The following is a 14,149-nucleotide window of genomic DNA, read 5'->3' on the forward strand; positions in this document are numbered from 1 at the left end:
GGGTGTGCTCAAATGAATAAAGGGCAGTCTGTGTGGATTAGTGCACTGTCTTTCCTTCCCTGAAAGGAAAATGGTTTCTCTTTTCCTGATTTCAATTGGTTTTCTGTTCTAATTTTTACAAAAAGCTGTGTTAATTCCCCCGTGTGTACATCGTTGGGTGGATTGCCAATATCTTCAATTTTCAGGGTCTTAATCTCAAATGTTTATTGGTTTCTCCCACTTCTGGCTTTCAGGTTTTACAAGCACCTGGACCGTGGCTACAACTCGTGTGCAAGGACAGACCTGTACTTCATGCCACTCGCGGGTTCCAAGCTGGCTAAGAAGCGAGAGGAAGCCATTGAGAAGGCCAAGAGGGAGGCAGAGCAGAAGGCAAGAGAAGAGAGGGAACGGGAGAAAGAGAAGGAAAAGGAGAGGGAGAGAGAGCGTGAGCGTGAGAGAGAAGCAGAAAGAGCGGCGGTAGGTTTGTCTGTCTGTCTAGCTCAGGGGGTGATCTAGGTGGGTTCCAAGAAAAACAGAGATTGGTTTTGCACACTGGCTAGTTGTATTTCCCTCTGAGGGTTTCTCTGCTCTAGAGGACCACATCAACTTCATATGAGAGCAGTCTGAAACTGCCTGCTTTTTGTCCCAAAACTCCTTACTCTTCCTGTTGCAACCTTCTTCGCTTGCGCTCTATTAGTCCATGTACCTCAGACTATTGCTGGACATGGCCAAAAGGGATGAGAAAGATGATATCCCAGAAAGATATCTTCTGATGAGTGGTCTGTCGATCTGCTTGGAAACCTGTCCTTGATCCCGTGATGTCTGTGCCATCTATATGTTCTTCAAACTTCCACGCTCATTTTGCCATCCTCCCAGCTTTGGCTGAAAATGTCTGGAATGATAGCAGCTAGAGAAAATTGTTTTGGTAGGACCACATGCTATCTAGATTTCTGATTTCTGATTTCCTTCAAACAATGTTATGGGTCAGTCTCTCTCGCTGTTAATGGATCTCTATGTGATCTGTGAAATTTGATTCAATTTTAACGATTTGCATTTTGCAGTAATTAACATTGAGTCATAGATGGTTGTTTGCTTCACCTATCCCTTCAGGGTATTATGTGAGTGCAATTCTGATGTCAGGGGTATAAATGTTAAGCACCCCTTGGCTCTGAATCCTTCATATTTCTTCCTTGTATCCTCTAGAGGAATAAACCTGAACGCCAGTAGTAAGAGATTTTGTTTCCTACTTCAGGCTGCATGATTGAGGTGGTTCTCCCCTAGATGTGAAGGAAGGATGAGAGAATTTGAGCACTATGTTTCAAGTGGCAGTGAAAAGAAATGTGGGCTCGTTCTTTGCTCCTATGCTAAATACTTCTCCTTTTTGAACAGCAGAAAGCATCCAGTTCCTCCCATGAAGGACGTCTTGGAGAAGCCCAGCTGAGTGGGCCAGCTCACATGAGGCCTTCCTTTGAACCACCTCCCACCACCATTGCAGCAGTCCCCCCCTACATTGGTCCAGACACGCCAGCGCTACGGACTCTCAGCGAGTACGCACGTCCTCATGTCATGTCCCCCACAAACCGCAACCACCCCTTCTTTGTCCCCCTCAATCCCACCGACCCACTTTTGGCCTACCACATGCCTGGCCTTTACAATGTGGACCCCACCATCCGGGAGCGAGAACTGCGTGAACGGGAGATCCGGGAGCGAGAGATCAGGGAGCGGGAGCTGCGTGAGAGGATGAAGCCAGGCTTCGAGGTGAAGCCGCCAGAACTCGATGCGCTGCACCCTGCCACCAACCCCATGGAGCACTTTGCCCGCCATGGCGCCCTCACCATCCCACCCACGGCGGGCCCACACCCCTTTGCTTCCTTCCACCCAGGGTTGAATCCTCTGGAGCGGGAGAGACTCGCTCTGGCAGGCCCCCAGTTGCGGCCTGATATGACCTACCCGGACAGACTGGCTGCTGAAAGGATACATGCCGAGCGCATGGCATCGCTTACCAATGACCCCTTGGCCAGGCTCCAGATGTTCAACGTGACTCCGCATCATCACCAACATTCACACATACACTCGCATCTACACCTCCATCAGCAGGACCCACTCCATCAAGGTGAGTCAGGACTGAAGAAAGCCTGTGCACCCCTCCCTCAAAGTCCTCCTCTTTCTCTACTCATGGGCTGGATCTACTCATGGGACAGAAAGAGATGGCAAAGTCCTGGGATGATAGATTTCCAATTGTTATTGGAGACTGAGGGATGGGGGGGAGACAGGTTTTTGCATTTTTAAAAAGAGCTGAGCTAAAATGTGTCTCCCTGAAGTGTATAATTGCAGGAAGGCTTTTTTATTACATAGGATGTGTTTATGGAGTAGTGCAGTGGGCCCTTGGTATCCACTGGGTTTTGGCTCCAGGAACACAACACCACCACCACCAATACCAAAATCTGTGGATGCTCAAGTCCCATTATATACAGTGGGGTAGTAAAGTGGTATCCCTTATGGCAAAATCAAGATTTGCTTTTTGGAATTAAAAAACAACAGCATTTCCAACCCATGGTTGGTTGAATCCATGGATGCAGAATCTGTGGATACGAAGGGACGATTCTGTTCCAGATTGCCACCTCATTCTGTTGCATGTCTAGCTCCGTCCTTTAGGAGGATCAGCTTAATCCAATGTAGATTGGATGTGAACTACTTGAAACATGGGGAAAGTTCCCCTCTTCAACCATGATTTGCATTTGCCAAAGGAAAAAAATGCAGAGTCAAGACTTGTGTAGCAAGCATTTTATACATTTCTTTTAAATGAAATATCTTAAGAAAATGGTTTGTGGCTGTAGTGAGGTGAACCCTCTATTCTGCATAAGGATGTTGTACCCCTTCCTGGCTCTGGATTAATTGCAACTCCTACATTTTGCAACTCCTATTCATGCTGATCCAGAAGCAACTTACGCTTCCAGAATCCTGGAACCAGTAAGGGAGTTGCACTAACTCTAAAATGTGAGCCACTCAAGTAGAATGATGTTTGGTCTATATAATTCTTCTTCATGGTCTTGTGCCTTGCACAAATGGATTTTGCAACTTCGCAAAGACCTCATTGGGAACTTTCTAGATCTGAGTAGCTTGGCAGGAGCCCTTTGATCCAGCCCACCAAGCTATCATTTCCTCGCTTTCTTTTCATCTACCAAAACAGACTGTGATTTTTGCTTGCTGAGTAGTAGTAGTAAATCTAATGAATCCAGTAGATCTGTTCTAGCATGGACTGAAATGGGAATTGGGCTTCTGTGTGTTTGGATGGGAGGCTCTTGATTTCACAAAACGCTTTCTGATGCTTGGAAGGTTTCGAGACTGGGTCACCCGGTATCCCACCTCTCTTTGTGGCACATCAGCAACACAGATGCAGCATGTTAGTGTTTCAGACTTGGGAGGTTCGCCGCCACACATATCCAGCAGTACGGATTTATTTGGCTTCGTCCTTTACATATTTTAAAGCCAGCAGTAAGGGCTGATGGGAATTGCCATGTGACAGTATTTCCCCACTCATATATTAGAAATCATGACAGAATATTGGGAAGTGCATGTGTTAATGTTTTCTTTTAAAGATGCTATCTGTGTTAGCTATATATGTGACGATGGTCCCAGCAAATCTCCTACCTTCAGATCATTTTGTAGCTAGTAGCTACTGAGAGGTGGAAGCGGCACCAGAGGGAAGGGGATGAACACTATCTTTCATGTTCTCCCCCTTATGTATTCCCCCCAATATTTACTGAGAGAGAGAGACAGAGAGAGAAGGGACATCTGGTGGCCATCTTAATCTCTTACATGAATTCACATGATGACATGGGTGATACAGAACATGCTGAAAAGGCCATTTGCCTCCCGCCCCATTTTTCTTATTCATTTGGACTGGGGATGTAAGGTTAACTGAGGAACTGATGAGGAAGAGTGTGCGCATATCAGGGCACACATGTGTGTTCTCTCTGCAAGCTCAGAGACAAAAGCCTTTCCCCAGCACAGAATGTACTCTCCCTTTAACATTTCAAACTGCAGATGTACTTTTTGTTCAAGCAGATAGCAGGGGAAAATGATCCATTGTTTAAAAATAGATAGGAGCTTCTGCTAGCTGGGCTAAGCAAAGGATTGCAAGAGCTGCCTCAGAAAGGACGCTCTCTGTGTCTCAGAAGCTCAGTGTTGTCTTAGAGACAACTCCATCTGTGCATATAAAATCTGAAAGTAAGCTATTATATATATTGCAAATGCTGTATATTTTCCCCCCACATTGGAAAAGGTTGTGTCATCTGTGTGCAAGTAAACATGAGATCAGCCACTACCATCTAACAAGTAATGCAGTTGATAGGAACACATGTAGCTGCCTTAACTTGAGTCAGGCCATTAGTCCATTGGGATATACTAGAATTTTGGATTTAGCATTGCCGACTTGGCTATCAGTGGCTCTTGGGGGTTATAGGCAAAGGTCTTTCCCCATCACTTTCTGCCTGGATATGCTAGCCTTTGGATCTGTGGCTGACTACATGCAAAACAGCTACTCTACCACCAGTCTGTATTTCAGCTCAGTGCTGTGTTCCCTTAGAAATTGGTTGCCTTCACCCTGGAAGCCTGTTCCTAAAACCTCAAACGCTTGGGGCTTGGCTGCAGTGGGAATAGGGGGAAAGTGGTACTTTGATCCCAAGGGCAAAATGGGCTACAGTTGTGTCCCTGGAGCTGTTTCACAGTAGACTTTTCACAAAGGATTCCCACTTGCCGATGTGGTGATTCAAAGGTTAAGTAGGGATGCCAGCTCCAGACCCAAATGGATCACCCAGATACAAATAGTTCTCTATGTTCAGACTACAAGGCTTTCCATATAGCTATTCAGGAGACTGTCAAAGATGCAATCAGAACTCCTTTAGGTTCCATTAAATTTGTTCAGTGGATGATTCATGTTTTGTGGATATCCTAAGCGTGTGGGAATATAAACTCGCAGAAGAAAAGAGGGAAGCGTTGGGGACAGTGATCCCCCTTTCGCTTTGTACGTTACCACTTTTTGCAAGGCTTGGAAAGTGTTACAGGAGCCGATTTGAACTCTGTCTCGACAGGGCCAAACCTTAGAATCTATTTGCAATACTCTGGCCATTCCTGGGATATGTAGAGTAATAGCCACCAAGAAGATAATGCCCTTGAACACATGAAGAGTGTCTTTTTCTCATCACAGAACAAACTTTCTCTCAACACAGAGTCCATCGGACTCCAGCACACATGCAATGGTGCCCTCTCTCTCTCAGAATTAAGAACAGAAGGTGGTTTTGGGAGGATCTAGTAGTGCTGAAGTTTTAAATCAAATTACAGCAGATCAAATAAAACGAATAAATAAAAACCTGGTCCTTTTGTCACTCCAGCTCTGCTAACTTCTAAATTAGATTACTGCAGTTTACTCTTATGTAGGACTAGGCTGTCCAGGTGCTACAGTTGTCTTGGAATGAGTGTCCAGGCTCTGAGCCAGGATCGACCCAAGAAACTATACTTACATAAGTCCTTAAAAGAAGTGCACCAGGTACAAGGAAAAAATCCATGGTACTGGTTTTAAAGTACAGAGTGCAAGTCTACGCAACCCATCCTTACCATAAAGATGTTCTCAGACCTTGCTTTATGGTTGTCCAACGTGCCTCTGTTGAGGGTATTGCCATGATCAGAAAGGGTGCCTCTGAGTTAATAATAAGAGCCTTCTAGTGGCATTTGAACTAAAGAAGACCATCTGCCCACTTCCTTGTCCTCTTTTGGGACACTAATTAGAACCTCATACATTAAAAGTGTTTTATGTCTCATACAAAAGGATTTGGTAGGGGAAAGGGGCATTAATTCTGTGGTTTGGGGTCTTCTGTGACAAGCTTGGAGTGATTTACTCAATCATATAATGACTTTGATTATTGTTATTTGTGCAGATGTTGTGTTTTATGCTGTCTGAACCTCTTCACGGGTGTTGTTGGGAGGCAGGGTAGAAATCTATATGATAATCAGAACTAATGATGGTAGATGTGTAGTAAATTGATGACTCTTGTTCTTGCCCTCAGTGCTCCTTTTTCCTTCCTGACGTGGACATTCATAGCTGTTTTTCTCTCCCCTTTTGTTTCAACTCTTAAAGACTGTTTGGCAACCAGATGTCACTGCAGACACTACAGACAGAGAAGTAGGCACCACGGTTGGAGGGGGGACATAGGCTTCTGATAATTGCCAGTTATGCTCAGCATTGCGCAAGTAGTAATGCTGCTTTTGATCCCTGAACGAAGCAAGTGGTTTTCTAAAGCAGGTGGTAAGTTGTTATTTTTCTTTCCCTTTTCTCTCTCTCCCCACGGCACCTTTCCCTCTTGCAGGCTCAGCAGGACCTGTCCATCCCCTCGTGGACCCCTTGGCAGCCGGACCTCACTTGGCACGCTTCCCCTATCCTCCTGGTACTATCCCAAACCCATTGCTAGGGCAGCCGCCCCACGAGCATGAAATGCTCCGGCATCCTGTCTTCGGTAAGTGCGTGCACTTGATGGCCTTTGCAGCATGAAGATAAGAAGGGAGTCTTAAAAATATGAGAGGATCAGGCCTATGGTCCATCTATTCCAGCATCCTGTTTCCAACAGAGGCCGGCCCAGATGCCTCTGGGAAGCCCACAAGCAGGGCGTGATGGTAACAGCCCTCCCCCAGTATTACTCCCCAGCAACTGGTTTTCAGAGGCGGCCGGCTTCTGTAGATGTAAGTGTCATTGGGCTGCTATTGCTAATTGCCATTGGTTGTCCAAGCATGTTTGGTTTGGGTTTGGGTTTTGAAGGCATGTGAGCTAGTGCACAGCTCCCCGTCTTATGGGTCGTGAGCGCCAGAAGGCGATTGCTGCACTCATCCCAGGACTCGGCTGTCGCTTTAAAGTCTTCCATGTACGCCAAGCGTTTGAAGTCTGTTAACTTGGGGACCTCATCCAGAAATTACTAGCGTAAGAGAGCAACTCCCGTCACCCAACTCATGTGAGCCAAACAACCAAATCCAGTGTGTGATTTGTCCTCCCCGCCTCCCAGTTGTTTTTGTGATCCCAAAATAACCATTGGAAATGGGCAGTACTTGGCATGCTCTGTGAATTCAACATGTGTTCTACTGGAGAGCGTGATACCTTTCTCTGTCTCTCTCAATCTCAGGTACCCCCTACCCACGTGACCTCCCTGGTGCCATCCCTCCTCCAATGTCAGCAGCCCACCAGTTACAGGCCATGCATGCGCAGTCCGCAGAGCTTCAGAGACTAGCGATGGAGCAACAGTGGCTTCACGGTCACCCCCACATGCATGGGGGGCACCTTCCTAGCCAAGAAGACTATTACAGGTAAGAGGGGCATTCTATCAGGACCAGGAGAATTCCCACAGTGCTAATGTCTCCTTATATGTACCTTTTCTTGACCAGCACATTTCTCAGTGTGGCTTCAAAGGGGCTGGAAATGGTAGGTGTCAACCAGGAGGAGTAGGTTCTGAAAGCAACAGAGATTGGAGGCACCCGGTCTACCAAGGGAGATTTATCTGCATCGCTTTGGCTCCCTCAGCCTGGTGTTCCTCCAGAGGATTGGCTTTCAGCTCCCATTGATTCCAACCAGCATGACTGTCACTAGTCAGGAATAGTGGGAGGTGTAATCCAGCATTTCTGGAGGGAACCCAGTTGTGGGAGGTCTTTTAAAACCACTGTTCTAATTTGCATCACAGTCACTTTAAAAGTTGGCTGTGCCAGGGTGTACACTTCATGTCTTTGTTGTGGTGTGCTTTTGGAGTGTGTAAAATCCTGGACACCGGAAAGGGTTGTCCAGGCCAGTCTGGAGGTTGAACAGCCATGTGTCCTAAATCTAAACGTGGATGGTGAGTCTGCAAGCTCATCAGTCTTGATCCTAAAGACAGTGGCTTGAGTTGGAGGCTTAGGTGAGGGCTTGGGCAAGAGGTAGATTCCAGAAAATTTGAACCTTCTGGCATTTATAGTGTTCCGGGCCAATTTGGTGACTTCTTTACCTGGGGCCCAATGCTGTGTGCTCCCTTCCATGCTGAAAGATTTGAATGTGCATATGTATCAGCTGCAGTCACAGAGTTCCTAGACATAAACCTTGGCGTCTTTGGATGCCGGGTGCCACCTTACTCCCCTCCCTACGTCTTATATTGAAAGTTTTATCTTTTATCTGCAGGCTCTTACACTCAATTTTCCTTTTTTTTATGGAGGATAAAAATTATCTCCATTTTTGTTAAATTATTGAAACCATTTATTTATTCAGATGCATTTTTCGGCCACCTTTAAAGGTAGAGCTCTCCTCAGCTGGCATACATAGTAGAGAAAGCCATGGCACTGCTAGAACCAACAGACAAGAAATATTCCAGCTACAGGAATAGAGATGCTGCCTAAACATTAGGAAGAACTTCCTGATGGTAAGAGCAGTGGAACACGCTGCCTTGGAGAGCGGTGGAGGTTTTTAAGCAGGGCCTGGATGGCCATCTTTTGGGGCAGTGCTTTGACCGTGTGTTCCTGCATGGCATGGAGTTGGACTGGATGGCCCTTGGAGTCTCTTCCAACTCTAGGATTCTGTGAACCCCTGGCAAAAGCTATTTCCAGCATGAAGTCGTTTATGGGCCTAAGGCAACTCTGTCAATGGGTTTTCTTGACACAATTCGTTCAGAGGAATTTTGCCTTTGCCTTCCTCCGAGACTGAGAGAGTGTGACTTGCCCAAGATCACCCAGTGGGCTTCCCTGCCCAAATGGGCATTCAGATCCTGGTCTCCCAGAGTCCCATCCAATATTCAGACCACTACACCATGTTGACTCTAAAGCTAATATGACCACTGCAGAAAAGACTGCTTTGCATTCACCAGACTTGGGCCTGTTACAGACTGCCAAAATAAAGCTGCTTTGGGTCTCTTTGGAGGTATGCTATTTAAATGATGCATGCACCCTAAGAGTCCGGAGGTTGCACCAAGGCCACACTCCATTCCTAAGCACTGGAGTGCAGCTTTGGTGCAGCTTCAGGATTCTTAGGATGCATGCATCATTTAAACAGCGTACCTCCAAAGAGACCCGAAGCAGCTTTATTTTGGCAGTCTGTAACAGGACTTGGTGTCTGACAAGTGAGAATGAAAATGTGAACCATTGGCTTTAGGTGATGGTTAGCCGTTAAAGTAACTTTTGCCAAAACCATTTAAGGTGCTAGAGGTTCCACTATATCTTTAAAATGGGCTCAGACTCGAGAGCAGTGCTGCGGGTACAATATCCATATCATCTGAACTGACCACTCAGTCCTCACCGAGAACCTGTGCCGCTATATTTGGCGCTAGCTGACGTTTCTACAGGCAGACCATACCAAAATCCTAATAGAAAAGCATCCAGACCAAACTAATTTACCTCTGTTGTTTTTACTTTCTTCTTCTTGTCTTCCAGTCGACTGAAGAAAGAAGGCGACAAGCAGTTGTAATAAATTATTTATTGGTAATGCTGGCTCTAGAAGATCCCAGTCCTTGGGCAGAAGTGGAATGTGTTTGTCTGCGCATGGGAGAACTGAGGAAGCCAGGGAACGCTCTTGTAAAGATACCGTTCTCTGTTTCAAACGGAAGGAAACCCCGCAAGGAAGGCCAGCAGCTACAGACTTTACTCAGCACATCTATTCTAGTATTCATTTGTAGAGAAGATTTCTCAAGACCAGTTCAGGAATCCGCCTTGCATGAGAAAACCTATTAAGAAGCCTATTGAAAGAAACAACAGCAAACAACACAGGACTGGATGAACCATTCAGAGGATTTTCTTGGGCAATCTTGGGAGGGTCTGTTTTGGGTTCTCTCTTTATTTTGGGATTCATTTTTATTTTCTCATTTTGAGTAGGTGCTAGAATCAGGTTCACGACTTAATGCAAGCCACTGTGCATAAAAAAAACACTCGATTTATATATATATATATATATAGATAGATATATATATAGATATACATACACTTGAAAGAAAAAACAAACCAAGAGTTGCAAGTAGGTGGCATAAAACAACCTCTGAAAATCCAAGTGCTATAACAAGAATTTTAAAAGAAAAAAAAATCTACTTTTATTTTAATACATTGTAGGAGAACTTCATAATTTTAAAGAGAGCTTTGCAGCATGGCTTTTTAAGTCTGTAAATAACTTTTTGGGGTTAGGGGTTAAAAAAGATACTATTATTATTATCATCATCTCCACCAACTCCTGATTTCTTCCTCCCCTCCCCAGCTTTGAGTAACATCACAAAATGGTGACTTCCTATCTGGCGTTGACAAGAATACAGAGTTGATTTTTTAATATAAGAGGAATATATATAATTATCCCTTTAATTAAAGGGACAACTGTCAAGGGGCGGGGAGGGATCAATAATTCCACGGCGGGCAAGAGCTTGACTTTACAGTCGCAACCTAAGCATTACAAAGAGTTGCAGGGATAACGTTTTTTTGTGCACATAACGCACGTTGTTCCTTTTAATTTAACTCCCTTTGTTCCACGAACGTCAGAAGCGTTTCCTGTTTCGGTTCTTGGTTTGGCCACCCTTCCGTTCGGTAGGGACATAAAGTACATTCCTGCAGTAAGGTAAATGGCTGTGTTTCTTTCCTTTTTAAAGGTTGCAGTACAGTCCTCCGTGTCCTCTTTTACAAGCACTTTTTGGAAGAGAAACTGTAATGGGTAGCTTTCCAGGAATGGCCCCTTCCTCTCCGTTCTCCGGAGCGTCAAGGCAAGCGGCAGCACCCTTTCGAAAAGCACTGTTTTTGCTTCATTGACATAGATAGCATCAGCGTGAAAAATATATGTTGAAAATAACACTCTCTCTCCACCAAATCCCAATACTAATAATAATCCGGGTTTTTCCTACCCACCTACTACCAACCTTGTTTGTGTAAGGAGGAGATTCCTCATTCTCTTCAGTGTCAAAATAGTCACCATGGGTTTGGTCTATGGAGAGACTAAGGTGGCAGATTTGCCTGAATTGGAGTCTTTAGAGAGAGATGTTTGGGACGTGTTGGCGTTGTAGTGGATTGTGAGCACCCCACCTAAAATAAATAGCGCATGTATAATGTGAGCATGTGCAGAATGAAATCCTGCCCTTAGTGGCTTTTGTCCATTTTGAAAGAATTGGCACAGTTGCGGAAATCAAGCTGCAAAGCTTAAAATCCCCATCATGACGGGGCCTCTGCGTCATTTTTTAATAAGCCTGGTTTTATCAGACTTTTGCTTTGTTCATTAAACTGTTTTAAGGACACGGTTGATTTAGATGAGCCTATATAGTTGCCAGACGGAAAACTAGCGAAGGCCCTTGTTTTGTAGAAGAAGCTTTGGCCCATGTTTGCCTGTGACCTAGCTTTGTGACAAGCAGGGCCTGCTGAAATTTGCAGGTTTCTACACAGCCGCTAAAGGTCCAGAAGCCTTGTCCAGTTTGGATCGGTCAGCGCTATCAGTCCGCAAGAGCCAAATGTGCAACGGTCAAGTGGTAGACAGTGCGGGCGTGCATCCTCCATGCTATTACCTTGTGCGCCTTTTGCAAAATCCCTCTTGGTTCAAAGGCACTTTCCAGTTAGCAGGGCAGGGAGTCCATCAAGGCACACCTTCTTCTGGCAGCTGCCTCTCTCTCAAGTTCATGAGGACTGTACAAAGTCTATTTATATTCTCTTCCCACTGTTTCTTTAATGAAGTAGATGGAACTACAGGAACTCATGCCACATTCTTGCTGCCGGTTACATTTCCCCACATAGTTGCATTTATCGTAATCTTTTCTTTTTCTCCCTTTGGAGGGGTCTCTCTTTTTTCCGTGAAGACTGTTATCCGTGGCGATCCCTTGTAGGTCTCCATTGGGTTACATGAGAGAATAACCCTGTAGCTAATTGTTTTACTGTCTCCAGAAGAACAGAACAGGTGATGTTTAAACCTGTTGTAACATAATTTCTGGGTTCTTCCTACCTCTCGGAGCAGAGAGTAGGTCTCCCTTCACTTAGCATCCCACCTCTTTTTCTCACTCCCATCGCATGATACCAGTGCTTTTAGACCAATTATCACCATTTAATGTCAAGAGGGGTAATGTCAAACTGTATCTGTGTCACAAATCCACAACCCTCCAGGTTGTCCTGAGTTTAGCTAGGTGAACCAAGCCATTTGTTTTTGAGCATCCAGATCTGATGCAGCAACAGTTTAAGTCTATCCTAGTCCCCAGCCTTAATACAGGAGACCAGGACTAACCCAGACAGGCAATGTATTTCCAGGTTGGACATGTCTGCCTCGTCTCAGGTCACTTTATGCGCCAAGGACTAAAATACCAAACTGAAGGGCACTGAAAAAATAACTCTCTAGATTGGAGGTGTCTGCCTCCGCTAGCAAAATGATGCTAAAAAGATGCCTGAAGCACTGTTGAACCCAAGCGGTATTTCCCGTCTTAGTTACGCCATCGGTTCCAAAATAAACGCAACGTTAACAGCCTGCCTTACTGGCAGAGTGTCCCAAACCCAGACCCAGTCATGTTACGTCGTTTTTATTGATGTTTTTTTGTTAAAAAGGCACTTCGATCCCTAAATTGTCGTGAATTTTCTCGGAGGAAACAGGAAAGAGTGGCTTCGGTAAAGGCGACGGTCTTTGCTCCGGGGGTCTGTTGCTCCCTACCAAGACTGAGTTTTCCCATTTGGGGACACAGTTTCGGATGGGTGGCATAAATACGTTCTCCTGTCGGAACGACCATTTAATTTCACCGCTTAAGTTTTCAGCGTAGGTTACTATTCTGAATCATTCCAGGGTGGTGGGAAGCCCTTTTTCTAATGGTTAACTACAGCGTTGTTTGCTCCCAGCCTCTTTAAGATCATCCTTTTCTGTTCACAGAAAATTCCTTTTAATTAATTTTTTTGGAAACTTTACAGTTCATTTTTTAGCTTTCGTTGGTGTGCGTTTTGCGTGGTTCGTTAGTTTTTTCTTTCCAAACCCGTTTCTCGTTCAGTGTTGTCATGGTTTTCGAGCTCGTTTTTTTTCCTTTTTGCTGCACCGTTTCAAAAAAAGAAAGAATATACATCCTGACAGCTACGTTTATATATATCTTGAGAGCTTAGTGTACATATGAGTAGTTTGCCATGGGATAACACAGTGTACAACAGAGTAGAAAACCCAGAAATCGTGACTTCTGTGTTCTCTCCATTTGAGTATTTTGTAATTTTTTTGAAATATTTGTGGACATAAATAAAAACCAAGCTACACTATGGCAGTTGGCGTTTTGTTTAACAGTGTGTTTGTGTATGTGCGCGTGAATGGAATATGAAGATGTGCAAGTAAAGAGTTTATAGCCCTCCAGGTGCATTGGACTAAGGCTCACATCATCCGTGGCCAGCATTGCCACCGGAAAGGCAGATCTACAAGATGAGAAGGTAAGGGAGCTGACATTATCCGAAGCGTTCGGGGATAAGAAAATGATAGTTGTTGTGTAGATCTGAGAAACGGTGGTTCAGACAAGTTCTAGGTAAATTCCCAATAAATCAAAAATATAGCTGTTTGTAGCAAATATTTTGGTCTGAAATGCTCCAAAATGTCCGCTAGATGGCATGGGAAGCATTCCCATTACATCAGTGATTCCCCAACTTTGGTCTTCCAGATGCTTTGGACTTCAGCTCCCAGAATTCCTGACTGTTGGCCAAGCTGGCTGGGGCTTCTGGGAATTGAAGTCCAAAACACCCAAAGGACTAAAACATGGGAAACACTGCGCTACTACTATATCTTGTGTCCTCCTTCCCTAACAATATAGTCCCAGAAGATGCCTTTTTCGGACCCCAAAACATAGTGAAAATGCCTGCATGCCTCCTTAGAGATGTTTGGGTGCAATATACAGTATTGCAAACAGAAAGGTCTAAAGGGGAGAGGAGGTAAATAATTGAAAGTAGTGTGTAAAAAAGTAAAACGTAAAAATGAATTTACTATCTAAAATATATTCAGATAATATAACAACAATACATTCTCTTATATCTAAATATACAGTGTGTAAACGGTGCAATACACGGTGCAGAGATGCATAGACAACAATGCCATAAATGGGAGCTTCATTAGCAGAGCTTTACAGTCGGACTGTGGTTTCTCGTAAATCTAAGTGGTGATGAAGATAAAATACATCAAGACCTATTTCTGTCCACGTAAAGTGATCCTTGAGAG

The 14,149-nt window shown here is 44.7% G+C and overlaps 1 protein-coding gene across 18 annotated transcripts in view; it reads left to right on the plus strand.

The window, feature by feature from the left end:
* The window catches only part of RERE (arginine-glutamic acid dipeptide repeats), a 339,495-nt gene extending 326,284 nt beyond the window's left edge, over window positions 1-13,211 (plus strand). For 9 of the 18 annotated variants that reach the window (XM_042479825.1, XM_042479823.1, XM_042479830.1 and 6 more), the window contains 7 exons: window positions 234-456; window positions 1,369-2,092; window positions 6,116-6,160; window positions 6,345-6,491; window positions 6,586-6,714; window positions 7,149-7,329; window positions 9,409-13,211. In XM_042479825.1, coding sequence (XP_042335759.1) covers window positions 234-456; window positions 1,369-2,092; window positions 6,116-6,160; window positions 6,345-6,491; window positions 6,586-6,714; window positions 7,149-7,329; window positions 9,409-9,442 — 1,483 coding nt within the window. In that variant the 3' untranslated portion in view covers window positions 9,443-13,211. The remainder of the gene's footprint in view (window positions 1-233; window positions 457-1,368; window positions 2,093-6,115; window positions 6,161-6,344; window positions 6,492-6,585; window positions 6,715-7,148; window positions 7,330-9,408) is intronic. The other 9 variants (XM_042479828.1, XM_042479831.1, XM_042479837.1 and 6 more) reach the window with 7 other exon arrangements.
* Window positions 13,212-14,149: the final 938 nt, after the last annotated feature.

The sequence above is a fragment of the Sceloporus undulatus genome, chromosome 7, assembly GCF_019175285.1.
Source record: "Sceloporus undulatus isolate JIND9_A2432 ecotype Alabama chromosome 7, SceUnd_v1.1, whole genome shotgun sequence".
Taxonomy (NCBI): Eukaryota; Metazoa; Chordata; class Lepidosauria; order Squamata; family Phrynosomatidae; genus Sceloporus; species Sceloporus undulatus.